This window comes from Sodiomyces alkalinus (assembly GCF_003711515.1).
Source record: "Sodiomyces alkalinus F11 unplaced genomic scaffold SODALscaffold_7, whole genome shotgun sequence".
Taxonomy (NCBI): Eukaryota; Fungi; Ascomycota; class Sordariomycetes; order Glomerellales; family Plectosphaerellaceae; genus Sodiomyces; species Sodiomyces alkalinus.
This window is the reverse complement of record NW_021167085.1, coordinates 1,504,649-1,521,566: the sequence shown is the minus strand read 5'-3', so window position 1 is coordinate 1,521,566 and position 16,918 is coordinate 1,504,649. Positions and strand designations below refer to the sequence as shown.

At 52.2% G+C, this 16,918-nt stretch overlaps 5 protein-coding genes across 5 annotated transcripts; 1 reads left to right on the top strand and 4 right to left on the bottom strand.

Annotated features, from left to right (window-relative positions):
* Positions 1-1,890: 1,890 nt before the first annotated feature.
* On the bottom strand, positions 1,891-2,990 carry SODALDRAFT_361220 (hypothetical protein; the record flags this gene model as incomplete). Its single annotated transcript, XM_028614345.1, has 7 exons — positions 1,891-1,912; positions 2,005-2,035; positions 2,176-2,238; positions 2,376-2,488; positions 2,637-2,643; positions 2,750-2,869; positions 2,948-2,990. The coding sequence occupies 7 exons, from the start codon at positions 2,988-2,990 to the stop codon at positions 1,891-1,893; spliced, it is 399 nt and encodes a 132-aa protein (XP_028465317.1).
* Positions 2,991-4,635: 1,645 nt separating this feature from the next.
* Positions 4,636-5,123, bottom strand: SODALDRAFT_351779 (hypothetical protein; the record flags this gene model as incomplete). The annotated part of the gene is made up of 2 exons (XM_028613555.1): positions 4,636-4,896; positions 4,971-5,123. The coding sequence occupies 2 exons, from the start codon at positions 5,121-5,123 to the stop codon at positions 4,636-4,638; spliced, it is 414 nt and encodes a 137-aa protein (XP_028465316.1).
* A 1,558-nt stretch (positions 5,124-6,681) lies between these two features.
* Positions 6,682-8,227, bottom strand: SODALDRAFT_334619 (hypothetical protein). The gene is made up of 2 exons (XM_028612258.1): positions 7,731-8,227; positions 6,682-7,495 (listed from the first exon to the last, which is right to left on the bottom strand). The coding sequence occupies exons 1-2, from the start codon at positions 8,157-8,159 to the stop codon at positions 6,956-6,958; spliced, it is 969 nt and encodes a 322-aa protein (XP_028465315.1). The 5' UTR covers positions 8,160-8,227; the 3' UTR covers positions 6,682-6,955.
* A 713-nt stretch (positions 8,228-8,940) lies between these two features.
* On the bottom strand, positions 8,941-12,136 carry SODALDRAFT_297737 (hypothetical protein). The gene is made up of 2 exons (XM_028608830.1): positions 9,620-12,136; positions 8,941-9,553 (listed from the first exon to the last, which is right to left on the bottom strand). The coding sequence occupies exons 1-2, from the start codon at positions 11,717-11,719 to the stop codon at positions 9,362-9,364; spliced, it is 2,292 nt and encodes a 763-aa protein (XP_028465314.1). The 5' UTR covers positions 11,720-12,136; the 3' UTR covers positions 8,941-9,361.
* A 1,378-nt stretch (positions 12,137-13,514) lies between these two features.
* Positions 13,515-16,812, top strand: SODALDRAFT_325099 (dolichyl-phosphate-mannose-protein mannosyltransferase; the record flags this gene model as incomplete). Its single annotated transcript, XM_028609957.1, has 5 exons — positions 13,515-13,777; positions 13,919-14,208; positions 14,278-14,561; positions 14,657-16,123; positions 16,195-16,812. The coding sequence occupies 5 exons, from the start codon at positions 13,515-13,517 to the stop codon at positions 16,810-16,812; spliced, it is 2,922 nt and encodes a 973-aa protein (XP_028465313.1).
* Positions 16,813-16,918: the final 106 nt, after the last annotated feature.

Below are 16,918 nucleotides of genomic sequence, written 5' to 3'. Positions count from 1 at the left end.
TCGAAGCACGAAAAATCAAGAAATAAGGGGTCAAGAAAACAGGGAGGTAATTAGAGCGCATAATCAACGCGAATGCGACACGGGCTGAGCGGGGTGGGGCTAGGGACCCCGGAGACATTTTCCAGGGCCCGATTTGGCGGCTGACTGACGGCATGGCTGCACAATTGCGTTGTGCCTGCAAGTATTCATTCCTTGAGAACATAAATGCAGAAAGCGGCCGAACTCGCATCGTCATCGTGGGACGACCAGCCGGCGCTAGAAACGGGCTCCCCGCTCCGGTTCCGTGGGGCGAGAGACGGATGCCGAGGGTAGTCAAGGTCAGGTACTGTTACACTAACTCGTACCTTACCTCCCCAGCCAGTGAAATACAGCCTGTGAATTTTTCGTGCCACTGAATAGTTACTGGGGCTCTTGGAGGATGTTTTGGTGTTGCTTCTTGTCTTCACGGAATCCGCCCTGACGTGGCATAACGCATGCCTCAAAAAAAGATAAAGAAAAAATAAAACTCACCTCGTGGGTTGGAATGTGTTTCATGTGTTTCACCTAGCGGTGTCGAGGGTGACGCTATGGCATCATCAGGCTGGCTCTTTTCACAGGCGTGACTGCCGAGTCCGGACATGATGGAATGGTCGTCACATCGCGAGTGGGTGGACGTAGCAGACATATCGGACGAGTTGGACAGACTTCTGCCAGGCGTGCCAGGCCGCCTGGTGCGTGCCAGGTAGACCGGCGATTTCAGGGATCGACTCAAGATGGACATTGCTTCCTTCTGCTCCAAGACAGAGCCTCTTGCTTCATGCCCGGGAACGTCTTGGTCTTTCTGCATCTGCTACCAAATTCGTCGTCTGCCTTGGTATACGGTGGCAACCCGACACCATACCACGTCTATAAATGCTGGCAAGTGAAAGTGCCGCCACGTTTCGTTCGAGCTTCCGAATTGAAGCGGCTCTTCAAGCACTATTCTCTATTGCAATCGTATGGGAGCCGCTGTCCTAGCAAGGACCTGTCGTAGTGCTGAAGGCGAATCTCGGATGGATCGTGTAAGAAGAGGTGTCGCAGCAGTAGGGACGGTAGCGTATTTGCGTGGTGAGGCCGCCTATGCGGTTCTGGATAGGCTAACAGAATCAACCTCAGTGTTCTTGTTGGACCGAGGGAATGTTGATGATGACATCACAGATTCCAGCTTGTCCGCTTGTGCAGAAAGGTCGTTTGCCGAGCGGAGGTTGTCAGGACGGGGTAAGCACAAAGACTATAGTACCCACCTCTAAATGGGGGTAGTGGGCAGTTATGATAAGGGAGTGGTTGTTGGAAAAAGGAGGGAAAAAGACAGGAGGGGAGAAGGAAAGAGAGGAAGGGGGCTTGTCAAGTCGGGCATACGAAATCGCCGCACCAGGGCTTGTCAACATGGTCCCTTGACCACTACGGAGTACGTTGTACAGTGTACGTGTAGAGTGGGTAGGGAAAAGTCTGTTATGTATATTCGTAGGTATAAGTTGGTCCTTCTCGTTCTCCTCCTGTGAAAACGCTCCTGCCAATTTGATCTAGGGCTAGGGGATCCGGTGTTTAGTGTTTTGTTTGCCGGTTTGTCCGCTGGGAAGTTGGATACCTTAATAAGCCACGGTTCCGCTTTGTCTGGGGTGGCTGTAGGCTACCTCGACAGGTACCTGAAGTAGGACGCATGGCATGTATTACCTAGCTCGTCTGTCTCCGTAACTGCAAAGTATTTCGTACAGAACTTGATATTAAATGTTGCGCTTACCCCGCAGTACAGGTACCTGCCTACCTTAGGTACCTTGCTACCAGGTAATAAATGCTGCATTTTCCAGATGGTATCTCCCCCGAGCTCAAGGAAAAGTCGACCCGTTACACTACTTGGGTTATAAGCGCTTCTTACATGGAAAATTCCTGCGACCTGCATGACGTGTCTAGCGATCGGAAGGGAAAAAGGAGAGAAGAAGAAGAAAAAGAGTTGCCAAGGGAAGAAATCATGTGTCGGTTCTGAACGTGATAAATGCCTTGGAGGCTGCTCTTTCCGCTGGTTAAGCAGATCATGGGGGATCATCATGGGACCATGGGTGCAGCCGATTCGTCGTCGGTTTTACTTGATCATTCACTCCTCCTCTCCAAAGCCAATACGACTATAAACAACATTGATGGTTTTAAATCAGTACGCACGAACTTCATGGGAAGGGCGCGCCCGTATGGTCCGAGAGGACCGGATCTGGTTCCGGCTCGAGTCTATAGATAGACGAGTAGGCGCTTGGGTGTAATCGAAATTTAGACCTCTAGGTTCGCCTTGGGATCCAGACGAATCATGTACTTACCTTATTGTGTTGTTATTATCCGCATCTTTTAAATTGGAGTACAATCCGTACCTGTATAAACCATAAGTACGACGAAGGCATGGTTGCATATGATCTGCTGCGGCCATGCGGCACCAGGATTGCAGTGGCGCACTTCTTCACCAGTTTTGTTGGTGGTCGATCTGCTAAAAATGCATGCATGCAGCCACAAAACCATCCATCAGTCCGAGGGGAACGGAGATGGTAGTCTACTCCGCAGGTAGAGACTGTACGCAGTCTTCCTGCACACCTACGTGCGGTATGGAAGTTATCGGTAGGTCTATGGGAACGAACCTGGCTTCTCGCATGACATTCCAGCAATGATATCCCGGGGAGCCCGTACAACGACTCTCCGTGTGAGCTAAAACCGTATCAGAAATACTTGATATTTCGTAAGATTCCCTCACTTCTCATATCAGCAATTGATGCTGGCTGCTGCTCGCTGATTCGCTCAATGCTACGGAAGAGGCGGTGGAGGTGAATGCATGACCCCAGGCGACTGACTTCCTTGGCAGTCGCTACCGTACCTATGTACGTGTACAGGTCATCAGGGGTACGGAGTATTACGGATACACGCAGAAACGAGGTTACTTACGGGGCCGGACAAGTCGCCGTCGACACAGTCAATCTTCGGCCAATCAGCTTCATTGGTTTATGCCGCTAGTGTCCTCGCGGGCTAATCATCAACTCGGTGCCTTCCCAGGAACGCAACTTATTTCATCTCATAATTACGGGATACACCACGGACTGCATTACAATCAATCGGACACGTTGCCTTGGTTCTTTTACCTGGTTGCCTCGTACGATATTTCCTGGACCCTGGACACTAATTACTGGAATACGGCACGTCATCCGACGTGCCAAGGCTGTTCTGGATAGTGTTCGCTCAAATGTCTCAAGAGTACTCATATCTCAACGAGCAGCTCTCACAGAGGAGCCAATTAGAGATCCTATCTCTGCGGGCTGGAGGGGATGATGAGACCCTCGACGTCATCGGTTTATGTCCGGCCTCCGCACTAGACAGCCTGAAGTTTCCTTTCCTTTTTCCTTTTTATTTTTATTTTTATTTCGCCTACGTGTACATAACATAGAGCTTTCAAAGTTCGAATCGGACAGCACCTCGGAGGAGCAATAACTTAGTACCGAGTCAGTACCTAGGTAGTTCATCTTGATACCGGTTAGCCCGAACTGGGTTATGGTTGTATCTAGTCAGTACCTACCTACCTTAGGCCAAGCTTTCTTAATCTTACGCTTATCTATTCGCCCACCTCATTGTCTCAGATATCGGTTTGATTATCACCGGCGATCAAGTCTTACTTTACCGCAAGCGTCTTCCAACGGACGAATCCTAGCGTTGCTTCGCAGGGGAAGTAGCCATCACTTCGATCTTCTTCGGGACTGACGAGCGAATATAATATTATCAGCTTTTTGACTTGCACTTCTGTCTATCCGAGCTATTATTAGAAACGAGTAATCGAAGAAAGTTGGTAGTCCGCCTACATACCTACCTACACCTGCCCACATACTTCTTCGTACGCAACAATCCAAGTCTTTTAATATCAATTCCATTTTCTATCTCAATTATCAAAAGGTTATGAGCCCGGGTGAAATCGAAGAACTTTTTATTTCGCGGATTCGGCAGAGCTAATCCGGGCTTATAACCTCTTGATAATTGAGATAGAAAATGGAATTGATATTAAAGTACAAGTCATATACAACGAAGGAATCCATATTTTAAAGGTTAGCGCGTATACAACGCACTGACTGGCTCAAGATAACAGGGAGCCCATGTGCGTAGACGTACTTCTAGACCCATAGAAGCTATATGTGTATGTAAGAACCTATACCTAGACAGAAACTCCGTTTCTCGACACTATCACTATTATCAATAATCTATCTTCGCCGTTCCTCTTAATAACCTACCTAATATAAGCGAGTAGGAATTACAGGAAAAAGCGATAGCTTTAGTTACGATATATATAATTAACATTAACTCCCTTAATCGTCAGTAATCGTTATATAGCCTTTGTACCTGTTTATATACAATAGGTGGAAAGGCACGGATGGACAGGACTAATAATAATCTAATAAGCGATTAGATATGGGCGAATTCACACGCTAACCTCTAAAACCCTGCGGGAGGTGTACATAATAAGGGAGCTAACACCAAGAACAAGACACTGTTGCTGACTTCGCTAAAACCGCCTCGCTCAAATTGTACCCTCGCCAAGTACTTCGTACTATTCTTAGGTACAACAACCTTTAGTTGGAACACCATGCGTCGACCATAAACCTAGCCCGTCGTCATTCCACGAGTAGACCACTGGCCCACGCCTCCGATAAGCCAGAAAATGTAGTTGGCCAGAATGACCCAGGCGGCATAATGGATGCGCTGGGCGCGGTTGCGCCTTAGAATCAGGTAAAGACCTAAGAGCAAAGCCCAGCCGATGAGGAGGAGCATGTCGACGAAGATAGTGTATTTGGGCCGGGGGCCACGAAGAATATAGACCTCGGCCGTGACAGCAGAAGCGGTGCCGAGGACAATGGCGCCGATCTGTAAACATGACTTCGTGGTTAGCAGTGCATATATCTCCCGTCAGTGGCCTGTAGTTCGCGGAACCGACGTACAAATATGATGGGGTGGACATTTGTGTCCTTGCCAGCCCGGAAGTGGTTACCAACCAGGATACAAACTGCTATCCCAAGGGCAAACTGGACAATGTGGACAACCATTAAGGCCTTGAAGGCCAAATGGACGTTGAAGGGCGAATGGACGTCCATGGTGGGTAAGGAGTCTAGTCTGTTGTTCTTTGTAGGTGAGTTGTCAATACTGTGAGCATCCGGGATGAGAGGGTAGTCATTGTCGCTGTGACAGAGATAAAAGGAAGAGTATTAGGGAGAGGAGGAGTAGAATGAATTCCAATGGATATATGCAGCACTGCGAGAGGCTTAAAATCTTTTCTTGGGGCGGGTTTGAATGCAGCCATGGCTGAAGGAGGCCCTGGGAGGCTGCACGGGATCTCGGAGACGAAACATGACTGGAAAAGAAGAGGCCCTTTTCTGGTTGTTTAAGCATCCTCTTGATTCTTGACTTCTGCGTGTTTTCTCAGCATAAGTATAACCGCTGAGGCGTGGCGCCCTAGCCTTGAACGCAGCCCTCCGTATGCCTTGGGGAGGCATCGCTGTAGGAGACAGGAAAGGGCAAAGGGCCTGCCACTGTAGGCGGGCGTCGATAGGGCGCCGTTAGCCATTGTGTCTGCCTCTGCCGCCTCGGGGGTTCTGGGAATGGTCAGACTTCAACAGAGAAGTGTATTTTCTAAAGCCTACGTTACTGGAGCCATTAACAATTATTCCATGGCGTTGGGGCCGCGCAAGAGATGCGTTGAAGGGGAAATGGAAAGGCTAGGGAGCCCCCCCACAAAGGCTCTTGTATCTGACACACTCCTATCATCTCCGAGAAACAACACCTGACCTTTCAGAGTCTCTTTCGAGGTTGTTCTTCTTATAGCCATTCTGTCCATCTGGTGTTCCTTTCAGTTGTTCTGTATGCCGAGCTGTTCTCACTCAAACCTTGCGAGCTAAGCCTCAACGCTTTCGGCGGAATATGACCCTTAGGACATTGTCGGAGCCATCAACTTTCGAGGGCGTACTTTCAAGGGCACACCAGCTCCTCAAACCAACCACGACCGCGGTTAAATCCAGATGAACATGTAAAGAATGGCATTGCCGGTATTAGCCCCTTCCACCTAAAATTGGGTAGGGATGGAGTACGAACAGCTGCTCATAAATGTGCCGCGAACCCTGTGATCGGGGTATTTGGTCCGATACTAGTGGCCAGAGGATCGTATGGTTCCCCGAGAAAAACGAAAGCTTGTTGGCGATCCGTTCCAGCGCAGAGATATTCAGTCGATGATTCACATTCTGGCAGAACACGGTGCCTTACTCATGTCCGATGATGATCGGTTCTGATAGGCTAGGCAAGTTGCGAGAGGGTTGCGGCTGCGCTCTCAGATTCTCAGCCTGAACCCGACTGACTTTTTGAGGATTGGTATCGCGGAACTACTACGCCATGCGAGGTCGATAAGATCCGCTATAAACGGTCTGCTGAGGGCAAGGTTCTTCTGGCGGTGGCAAGAGCTGCGCGCAAAAATGGATCCTCAACAGACGCTTATAAGCCCCTACGTCCTCCAGGAGTTGAACCTTGTTCTCGAGGAATTTGCGTCCAGGGGCCCGATGATGCATTGTACAATCAAAGCGAGCCACAGGAAGAAAAGAAGAAAAGAAGAAGAGGAGAAGAGGAGAAGTGGAGAAGAGGGAGAGCAAGGAGAGAGAAGAGAGGCGAGGCAGTAAAAATAAATTCTCTTATTGCTACAGTGATAGCATGGCCCACAAGGGAGCTGCCGTGTGTGTACGACTTTGATAAACTCGACGCAATAAATGGCTCGTCCACCGTAATAGTACAGCAAAGTAAGCAACCCAGACGCTAATAATACACCTGGTATATACAATGGCTGGAGGCTCAGGTTCCCAGCAACTGAGCTACACCGCCAATATAGTGACTGCTCATAGGCAGCCAGAAGTTTGTGAGAGATATCCCGGACACGTACACGTGTTCATGGCACTGATGTCGGGATCTTGATTTGACCTTTCCTCCGATCGTTGAACGGCACACCATACCGCCAGCCCACGGCCTTACGGCCGCGTCCGTTCTTGCCCACGACTTCCATATTAATATCTTTGAAGCGGTACTCAAAGCGGTCCGTGTCGACGCGAGTGGTGCGCTCCTCCTCCTGGGCCGCTCGTCGTTCGAGCTTCTCGACCAAGGCGTCCTCCTCGGCCTTGGTTTCGGCCTGGAACTTGCCCTGGTTTTCCTCGTCTGGCACGCCAGCGAGCTTCCGCTTCTGCAGTTCGATAAGCTCCGGGTGTGGCGACCGGGCGTCGGCCGAGAGAAGATTGCGATGAAATGCCTTGGCGGCATCCTCGCGGGTGAACTGGCGCGACTCCGAGACGGGCACAAAGAGCTGCTGAGTGGTGAGCTTGTGGACGTGGATCTCATTGACAGGCTCGTGTATGGACTGCTGGCCCGGCGTATATGATGTTTTGGGCAACAGGCAGAGGATCGCGTTTGCATACGGCTTCGCCAGCTTTTTCCCCTGAAAGTGGAAATGATTATCCGTCAGTAAATAGCCCCGAGAAAGTGGTTTGCTAGTATCGACGACGGGGAAGGAGAAGAGGGACAGCGTATCAGAGAGGCTCGCAGTGCCAAAATTGTAACCATGTGTGTGTCTTCAAGACTAATCGATTGTTTGAAATGGTATTCATCATTTCACGCTGGGCGTAGGGCGCCGGGAAGGGGAAAAGGGGGAGGAAAGCAAAGATTCTTCGTACCTCGGACTCCCATTGTTTTTCAAGGGCCTTCATCCGCACCACTGCGGCCACTCTCCTGATATCTACTGAGAGGTCTGCTGACACAGCCTTGAGTGACACCTTATCTTCCTTCACTCGCCTGTATATCTCTTCTCTCATGCTTTCGTCTAGCACAGGCTCACTCCTAAATAGCGGGTTCAGAGGAAAAGGCTGATTTGGCAGATGTCCGAGATACCTCGGAAAGCCATGTTGTGAGTCCTCGAAATTCTGCCCTTTCATATCTAGCCATCTGTACATATCGGACCGCAGCTTAGTGGTCTTCTGACATTGGGCCGTTGTGGAAAAGGAACAGGCAACCTGAATGTGCCCGTTTCGTGCTGCGGGCGCCGCATGGGCACTACATCGCTTCAGGCCCGTGCCTAGAGCCGAAGAGGCTGAGCGGGAGGACATGTGCAACGGTCGCTGTGTGTGAATAAGCGAGACCGTTTTTTATGGATGGTGCATGGCGAGGAGTGAGGATGTATGACGGGAAGAGAATTTTGGATGGACGCCAGGAAGATGGGCATTGGGGGAAGGGAAGAGATTTTTCTCCTGGATTCGGATCGGGAATAAATCCGTTCCCTTGTTATTGCTTTGACTTAGTGTGGCCCGTGCTGTAGTCCGTGCTCCGCTGCGTGAGTGTGACTAAAGGTACGTACCTATTCAACTGCGAATGGGGTAATTATGACTTTGTACCTAGGTACTCCAGAAGATCTCGACGATGCCGAGGAATGCGGACAACTCTGCTCCGTTCGTTAGCTTCGACATAAATCTTCATGGGACTTCTCTGCAAAGCCCGCCTGGACGCTCTGCCCGAGAGAGCGGTCAGCAATCAACCTGTATTTAGGTTCGTCCATACTCTGACGAAGACGTGACCATCACTTGTTCCTCCTGTATGCACTTCTCCTTCGCTCTCATGATAAATCCATTGATATTAGAAAGCGTCAAGAAAACATCTGCTACGTGTTACCCGAACCTTATTCCAACCTATCTCTGTTGAAGGTAGTACGCTACTAGGAGAGGACCCGATCACGTCGACATGAATCCTCAGCTCCAGTGTATGGTCCCAGATCAACCAAACAGAAGTGGTCCTGGGAGGTGAAGAGAGATTTGAAGGCGACGGCTTGAAGCCTAGCTGAAACGACTTCGAGGGCTTCCTGGAGAAACAGGTGTGAGGGGCTAGGATTGTTAAGCCGGTATAGAATATGATGGTTGTTGTGACTTTTATTATTCCACGATTACCACCGGCGGCTTAGATCAACTATCGAAAGGACACTATGTTTCCTCTTGGTTCCCTCCTCAACGTAAATAGGTTGATTAAGATTCTCGTAATCCTCGCAGAGCAAACAATTCCATGATACTGCCGCTGTTCGTTTGCCATACATTACCTGCTCAGAGAAATCGACTCGTAGATCCCCTAATGATTCGTACAAAAAAAAATCCCCCCGAAAGCAAAGCTAACTCGTGTTTTTCTTTCCCCGAAGGATGTCTTTAGTGGGAATCGACAAGTCCACAGGAGTTTCCGTCGTCGGCGACGAGATAAACCGGGAAGTCTTTGCGTAAAAGAAGATTTTCCGTGGACATCTGAATTGCCCAATTCCCGAACTGTTCCATCATGCATGTGCTGTTGCCATGGATAATCGATTCTTCTTCGCTTTGGCTTTCGCGGCCGACGTCTTCTTCACTTCGGTGTCATCTCCCTCCTGCGAGAAATCCTTCCACTTCCTCCATCCGTCAAAGTCGATGAGGGCCTGCATACAACCCCACTCCATGACTTTCCTCTCGAGCCAGACAAAGTTTACGGGCTGTATTGCGGGTTAGCCAGACTGATCCGAGGGACGTGTGGGAAGAAAAAAGAAAAGAAAACGCACCTTGGTCAAGAAATCATTACAACCGGCAGCCAGGGCCTCGTGCCTGTCGCTCTGGAGAGAACTGGCCGTGAGGGCGACAATGATGACCGGGCTCTTGAACATTTCCACGTTCTCCAAGCGGTCCTTCTCCTCGAGCTCGCCCTTGACGGTTTCGACTTCACTCGACGCCGACGAGAAGACGCCAATGGAATTGACGCGCTCCAGTCGGCGGATTTCCCTGGTCGCGTCGAGTCCATTCATGACAGGCAGCTGGATGTCCATCAAGACGAGATGGAAGCCTCCGTTCTTCCACTTGTTCACCGCATCCCGGCCATCGATGGCGGTCTTCCAGCGAACCTTTAACCGCTTGACGAAGGCTTCCAGAAGTTTCAGGTTGATGGGGTTGTCTTCCACGATCAAGACGTTGATGGGAGGGACGCCGCCGTTCAGCATGCCGGGCGGGAGCACGGGGTGGTCCATTTTCTTGACCTTCTTGGGCCGCGCGCTGGCCGGGCGGGGCGACGAGAGTCTCGGCGGAGGTGTGGCGGCTCGTTGAATTTGCTGGGTCTCGGGCGCGGGTGGCGTGGGAATGGCGGGGGCGGCGGGTTGCATTGTCGTCTCCCCGGATGCAGTAGAGTGTGCCCGGGAGGGGGGAGCCCTCGGATGAAAAGAGGCATGTGGAGTGTGCCCGGCAGCAGCCGCGATGGGTTGTACCGGTCCGTTGACGTTGGTGGTCGGGGATGCGGTGTGCGTCTTGCCGGGACGCGGTCGTTCGGGACGGTCCCTGTAGGTGCGAGACCAGGTGCCGCCGCCGGGAGAGGGAACGGGAGGGATCTGGCCGGTGCCCAAAACAACCATGGAGTGAGGTACGTGTGCCGGTGGTTGAGAATGGGAATTGACCGGCGCGACAACGGGGACAGCAAGGTTGGGAGACGGCATGGAGCCGAACGGGGGGAAGTAGCCTTCCGCGCCTTCTGGTGGCCTTCCGTCCTCGGTCGCGAAATAGACGGCCGCGGCGTGGGGTGGATCGGATCGTGGTGATGGCCGGGGGGTGCGGCGAGTAGGTACGTCGATGACCAAGGCCTCGTCGACAGTTTGGCCGCCGGGGAAGTAGGCGTCAAGGGTGCGGCCCATGGGCTCTTCGGGCCCTAGGGTCCTCTCTTGCCGGTGCTCTCGTGGGCAGATGCGAAGTGTCAAATCCGGAGCATCCAGATATCTGCCAAGCGAATTGGGGTATTTTTTCAGAATCATATCGCGAACATCGTCGACGAGGTCGTCCTCGTTGACGGTGATGAGGGTAGCCGAGGCGCCCGGCCGCTTGACCCAGACCTTCCGCGATACCATGTTGGGGTTTATTGCCCGTAAGGTCGAGGGGCTGGCAACGTCGGCCTCGTGGGCCTCTGGGGGAGAAGCGTCGAGCAGAGTCTTGATGAGGGTAGTTTGTCGGTGCGGCAAGAGGCTCTGTCGGCGTGGCGGAGCGGGTGGCCTGGAGAAGGCGGCGGAGGATGATGAGGTAGGGGGTGTCAGAGGGACGTCGGCGGAAGGAAATGGGGGTTCTTCGATGCTAGCGGATGGCAGAGAATGGAATTCGTCGATGCTTGGCAGAGGAAAGGGAGCGTTCGCGGTGGGAGTAGCGGTAGCGGTAGCGGTAGCGGTAACTGTAGCGGAGGGGCGCAGATCTTTTCCAGGAACACCACTAGCCGTTGACGTGGGTCGCTGCCAAAGCTCGCCGTTCGTGTCTCGGCTTGGCCCTACCAGCGGGGAGGAGCCATCGTTACTGGCTTTCGTAGTCGTAGTCGAGGTGCTGCCGCTGCTAGTGCTGTCTCTTGTCGTGCTTGCGCGAATATCAATATTTGTAAGATGCTGCTCCTCCGAGTGGTAGTGGTAATGGTCTTCAATATTTTGTTGATGTTCTTCTAGTTGATGTTGTGATGGCTGACGTGTATTTGGGGTGTCAGTGGGTTTCGCATCACCAGCCTCAGAAGAAACGCTCCTGGTCTCGTCTGCGTCAGGCTGAGAATGGCGGCGGATGTCGCTCTGGGCAGAAGTGATGGAGCTGGCTGTTGAGTTCCTCCTAGAGAACTTGGCGACCAGGCGAGCTTTCAGCTGACTACCACCCATCGGGTCGGGGAACAGGAGCCAAGCCCGGCCACAGCCAGCGATTTCAGAAGGTCGAGGGACCCAGTTCTTCGTTCTCTTGCCTGTTCGACTCGACCTACAAGCAAGAAGATTATCTCTCCCTTTCCCTCTCGTTTGTCTTTCCTCCTTCTTTTCCTGTCCCGTTTTGAGACACTTTCGAAAGAGAGAAGGGAGAGTTTCGCCCTTTCTTTTTTTGCTTTGCTTTTGTCCCTTTTTTCTCTCGACAATCCCGCTCTCACGGGGTTGTCTCTTGTTTGGGTAGGTGGGTACGTCTACGTGTACGTGGAACAGTTGGGGTAAATGGAAGAAGGGTTGAGCGTACCGGTACAGAGTTCGGTGTACGGATAATAATAAAGGAAAAGCAGCTCGTTTCAACGACGTATCTATTATTGCTGATAAGGATTCAAGTCTAGGTAATGGGCCTGGCCACCGGCTGAATGGTGAGGGGAGTTTGATCACTGGGCTTTTTTCTACTTTTTTTTTCTCTTCCTAATTGATATCAATGACTCTGCAGTTTGAGCCGGGAACACTCGCCCGATGCTACATAGATATCTGTGGTTTTGGAATTCTAAATTACTAGTGTCCTAATAAGGTGCCTACTCTTGATTAGGTCCAACAAACACACACAACGAATAACTACGTAAGGACAATACAACCCTGTGTCGTGCCCTATTACGATCGATAACCGACGTTGTCCTGTCCTCCCCTACCTATCCCAGAGCTCACCAGCCTTAAAGCAGGATAAGCTGGCTGCTATCTAAGGTATATCCTCGACTTCAAACAAGTATTCCACATTTTCTCTCGAGTTGTTCTCCGAGTTATCCATCTAGTGTATCATTATGTTAGGGAAAGAATGGAATACCTACTCCGTAAACATCAACAATCCTAAATATCATGTAGTCGTCGACAATTAGGGATCACAATCCGGGACCTAATTGTACCGGTTGTAGGGGAAGCGATAAGCTGCTGTACTTTACCTAAGGTACCTAAGGCACCTACCTAGGTAGGGATGCTGATACGGAGGAATGTGGGCCTCGAGTGATGAGGCCACCTCACCTCACCAGGTACAAGCCTTGTGCTGGATTGGCTGGACGGACCCATTGAGTTCGAGCATGTGGTCCCTTTTGTTGACAGCCCCTTTATTACAACGTACAGCCCCAGGAATTTGACCAAAAGAAAGGGAGAAAACCCCCCCCCCTTAAGTACCAACAAGTATTCGCACTGCACACTCCATACCTACAGGTACGCCGACAAATGGCAACGGCACCCTCCAAGACGCCCTAGACTTCTAGGAGCTTCCTCCTGCATTTCTTCCACTTATTATCATCTCCGTCTGACCTCCCTTTTTCCCTCCTCAATAGATTTTCTTTCTATTGATGGCCATTGTCGGGACTACGGTTGTCTGCACTGTGATTCCATGACAGCCACTTAATCATTTCGCCTCTTCACTTCATCACACTCTTTTTCCTCCCATTGTTCTTTGGTTTCTTTTTTTTTTCCATTGACCCGAGCATTTGGACGTATCTGAGGTGGTATGATATAGGTGTCCCATTGACTCGTGAATCGTCCAGGAGACCGAGCTGTGCCACCGAGCTGTGCACACGGGACTTGGCCTCGGGGAAATCCTTGAACCTTACGAACTGTAAGGTATCTAGATAGTTCTGCCCGTGTCCTCGACCTCCCATCACCTTTTTCGAGCTTCCCTGACGAGTGGCCTCTTCTCTTCTCACAAGCGCCTTCGCCGCCGCCGCCTGGCAAGGCAAACCATTCGACAATCATGGCCCAGCCGAGTGCCTCCACGAACTTGGTCGAAAAACCCCTGGCCAATTCTTCCAAGGTCAAGACCCCCGCCAAAACTTCACAGATCGTCGCGAAGAAACTCAAGAAGACCAGCTACAAATCCGACGGCGTTCAAGACCACGATGTCTTCCTTCTCCCCATCTCCGACTACCAGATTATGCTGGTCCTTACCGTGCTTGCCGTCATTGTGCGCCTCTTCCGCATCTATCAGCCCTCGAGCGTAGTCTTCGACGAAGTCCAGTACGTTTTCCTTTTTCTTCTTTTTCTCCTTGTTCTTCTTCTTTTTCTTGATCATCATCATTTATCATCCCCCACTCCCCCCCCTTGGGCTGGGACCTCGCATAAGGCAATACGCTAATCATGACGTCTTTCTCCTGGCAGTTTCGGTGGCTTCGCTTCGAAATACATAAAGGGAAAGTTCTTCATGGACGTCCACCCTCCCCTGGCCAAGATGCTGATCGCCTTGACCGGATGGCTTGCCGGCTTTGACGGCAACTTCGACTTCAAGGAGATCGGCAAGGATTATATCGAGCCTGGCGTCCCATATGTTGCCATGCGCATGTTCCCTGCTGTCTGTGGCATTTTGCTAGCTCCCATGATGTTCCTGACCCTGAAGGCAACCGGATGCCGCACTACAACTGCCGCTCTGGGCTCGGCTCTCATCATATTTGGTATGCATTTCGCATTTGCTTTCCCTCACCGCGTTTACTCTAAATTGCTGAACGCTAATCCGGCCATAGAGAACGGCCTCCTGACCCAGGCCCGCCTGATCCTGCTCGACTCGCCGCTTATGGCCACTGTTGCCTTCACCGCTCTCGCCTTCAACTCCTTCGCAAACCAACACGAACAAGGTCCGGAGAAGGCCTTCCAACTGAGCTGGTGGTTCTGGCTGGCTATGACTGGCCTGGGCATGGGCGCGACCGTCAGCATCAAATGGGTCGGTCTTTTCACTGTCGCTTGGGTTGGCAGCTTGACGCTGGTGCAGCTTTGGGTTCTGCTTGGCGACACCAAGACCGTGACTCTGGTATGTACAACTTCCCCCCTTTCCCCCCCAACAGTTCATCCACTGTGGTTGTGCACCTGTTTCTCCTGGCTGACTTTGACTCTCCCGCCGCACAGCGCGTCTGGGCAAAGCATTTCATGGCCCGCGTTTTCTGCCTCATCGTCATTCCTGCCACTTTCTATCTGGCCATGTTCGCCATTCACTTCGTCTGCCTGGTGAACCCCGGCGACGGCGACGGTTTCATGAGCTCCGAGTTTCAGTCCACCCTCAACAACAAGGGAATGAAAGATGTCGCCGCCGACGTTGTCATGGGCAGTCGCGTCTCCATCAGACATGTCAATACCCAGGGCGGTTATCTGCACTCTCACCCCCTGATGTACCCCACCGGCAGCAAACAACAACAGATCACCCTCTATCCTCACAAGGACGAGAACAACATATGGTTCATCCAGAATCAAACCCAACCTCTCGACGTCGACGGCCAGCCAGTCAACGGGACCCATGCCTGGGACAGCCTGCCCGAACCCGCCTACGTCAAGGACGGGAGCGTCATCCGTCTGTACCATAAGCAGACCCATCGCCGCGTCCATTCTCACGACGTTCGTCCTCCCGTCACCGAGGCGGATTGGCAAAATGAAGTATCGGCCTACGGCTTCGAGGGCTTCGAGGGCGACGCCAACGATTTCTTCCGTGTCGAGATCGTCAAGCAGAAGTCGCTGACCCCCGTTGCCAAAGAGCGCGTCCGGACCATCGAGACCAAGTTCCGCCTCGTACATCTCATGACTGGATGCGCCCTGTTCTCTCACAAGGTCAAGCTCCCCGAGTGGGCTTCCGAGCAGCAGGAGGTGACCTGTGCCCGCGGTGGCACCCTGCCCAACAGCCTCTGGTATGTGGAGTACAATGAGCATCCTCTGCTCGGCGAGAACGCAGAGAAGGTCAACTACCGCCGCCCCGGCTTCTTCGCCAAGTTCCTCGAGCTGCACAAGGTCATGTGGAAGACGAATGCTGGTCTGACCGATTCGCACGCCTGGGACTCGCGTCCCGAGTCCTGGCCCATTCTCCGACGTGGCATCAACTTCTGGGGCAAGCAGCACCGCCAGATTTACCTGCTCGGCAATCCCGTTGTCTGGTGGAGCTCGACGGCAGCCGTCGCCGTCTACGTCCTCTTCAAGGCTATCGCGATCCTCCGCTGGCAACGCAATTGCGGTGACTACGCCAACAGCACCTTCAAGCGCTTCGATTACGAGGTGGGATCGTCCGTTCTGGGCTGGGCCTTCCACTACTTCCCGTTCTACTTGATGGCCCGGCAGCTCTTCCTACACCACTACTTCCCGGCTCTCTACTTCGCCGTCATCGCCTTTTGCCAAATCTTTGACTTTGTCACCGCGCGATTCTCTCTTTTCGGTGGCCGGAACAATCCCATCTTCAACCGAGCATCTGCCGTTGCCTTCTTGGCTCTTACTGTCGTGGTTTTTGTCCTCTTCGCACCCTTGGCATACGGCAATGTCTGGACCAAGGCCGAATGCAAGCGCCTGAAGCTCTTCAGCACATGGGACTTTGACTGCAATACTTTCCACACTGATGTAAGTAACACTGAGCTTGTGAGCTTGTACTATATGCGGATGCTAATGTGATGGTGTCTTTTGATGAACAGTATTCGCAGTATTTGCAGACTTCGAACTCAACTACCGCCGCGGAGAAGACGCAAGCCAAGTCGACCGAGTCTAAGACGAATACACCCAAGGCACCGAAAGTACCTAAAGCTCCCAAAGCTCCCGAACCACCCAAAGCACCCGAACCCCCCAAGGCGCCCAAGGTGCCAGTCAACAACCAGGAGGCCCAGGTACCCCTCGCCAATGGCAATGAGGAAGAGGCTATCTCAGGCGCCCCTGAGGCACCAAGCCAGCGCATCGTCGGGCGGGAAGAAAGGATTGAGTACCGGGATCAAAACGGCAACCTGCTCGACCCCGAGCAGGTGAAGGCCCTGGAGGGCAAGGTGGAGTTCAAGACGAAGTATGAGACGCGGACTCGTGTTGTGGATGAATATGGAAATTCCGTTCCATTACCTCCCGATGAGCAGCAGGAGGACCAGGGCGTCGCACCCCCGCACCCGGACGTTCAGGGCGTCGACCAGGAGACCAAAAAGAACGTGCCGGCCGATGACTCGCCGATCCCTGAAGCCGTGGAGAGTGTCAAGGGCGAACGCGAGGCAGAGCAACAGAAACCCAAACCCGCCAGCGATGGGAATGATGCTACCGCTCAGGAAGAGTGAGTGACGGAACGGCTTGTCCTGTCATCACCATTCTTTTCCCCTTCCCCCCTTCTCTCCCTTTCTGGGTCTCTTCTCATCCAACCTCCCTGGCCATTATGACATCTGT

Excerpts from the sequence above, each read along its gene's own strand:
- SODALDRAFT_334619 (XM_028612258.1), bottom strand. The coding sequence starts at position 8,159 with ATGTCCTCCCGCTCAGCCTCTTCGGCTCTAGGCACGGGCCTGAAGCGA. Across the intron at positions 7,496-7,730 it reads AAAAACAATGGGAGTCCGAG|GGGAAAAAGCTGGCGAAGCC; the intron begins GTACGAAGAATC and ends TTCCACTTTCAG.
- SODALDRAFT_297737 (XM_028608830.1), bottom strand. The coding sequence starts at position 11,719 with ATGGGTGGTAGTCAGCTGAAAGCTCGCCTGGTCGCCAAGTTCTCTAGG. Across the intron at positions 9,554-9,619 it reads GTAATGATTTCTTGACCAAG|CCCGTAAACTTTGTCTGGCT; the intron begins GTGCGTTTTCTT and ends CCCGCAATACAG.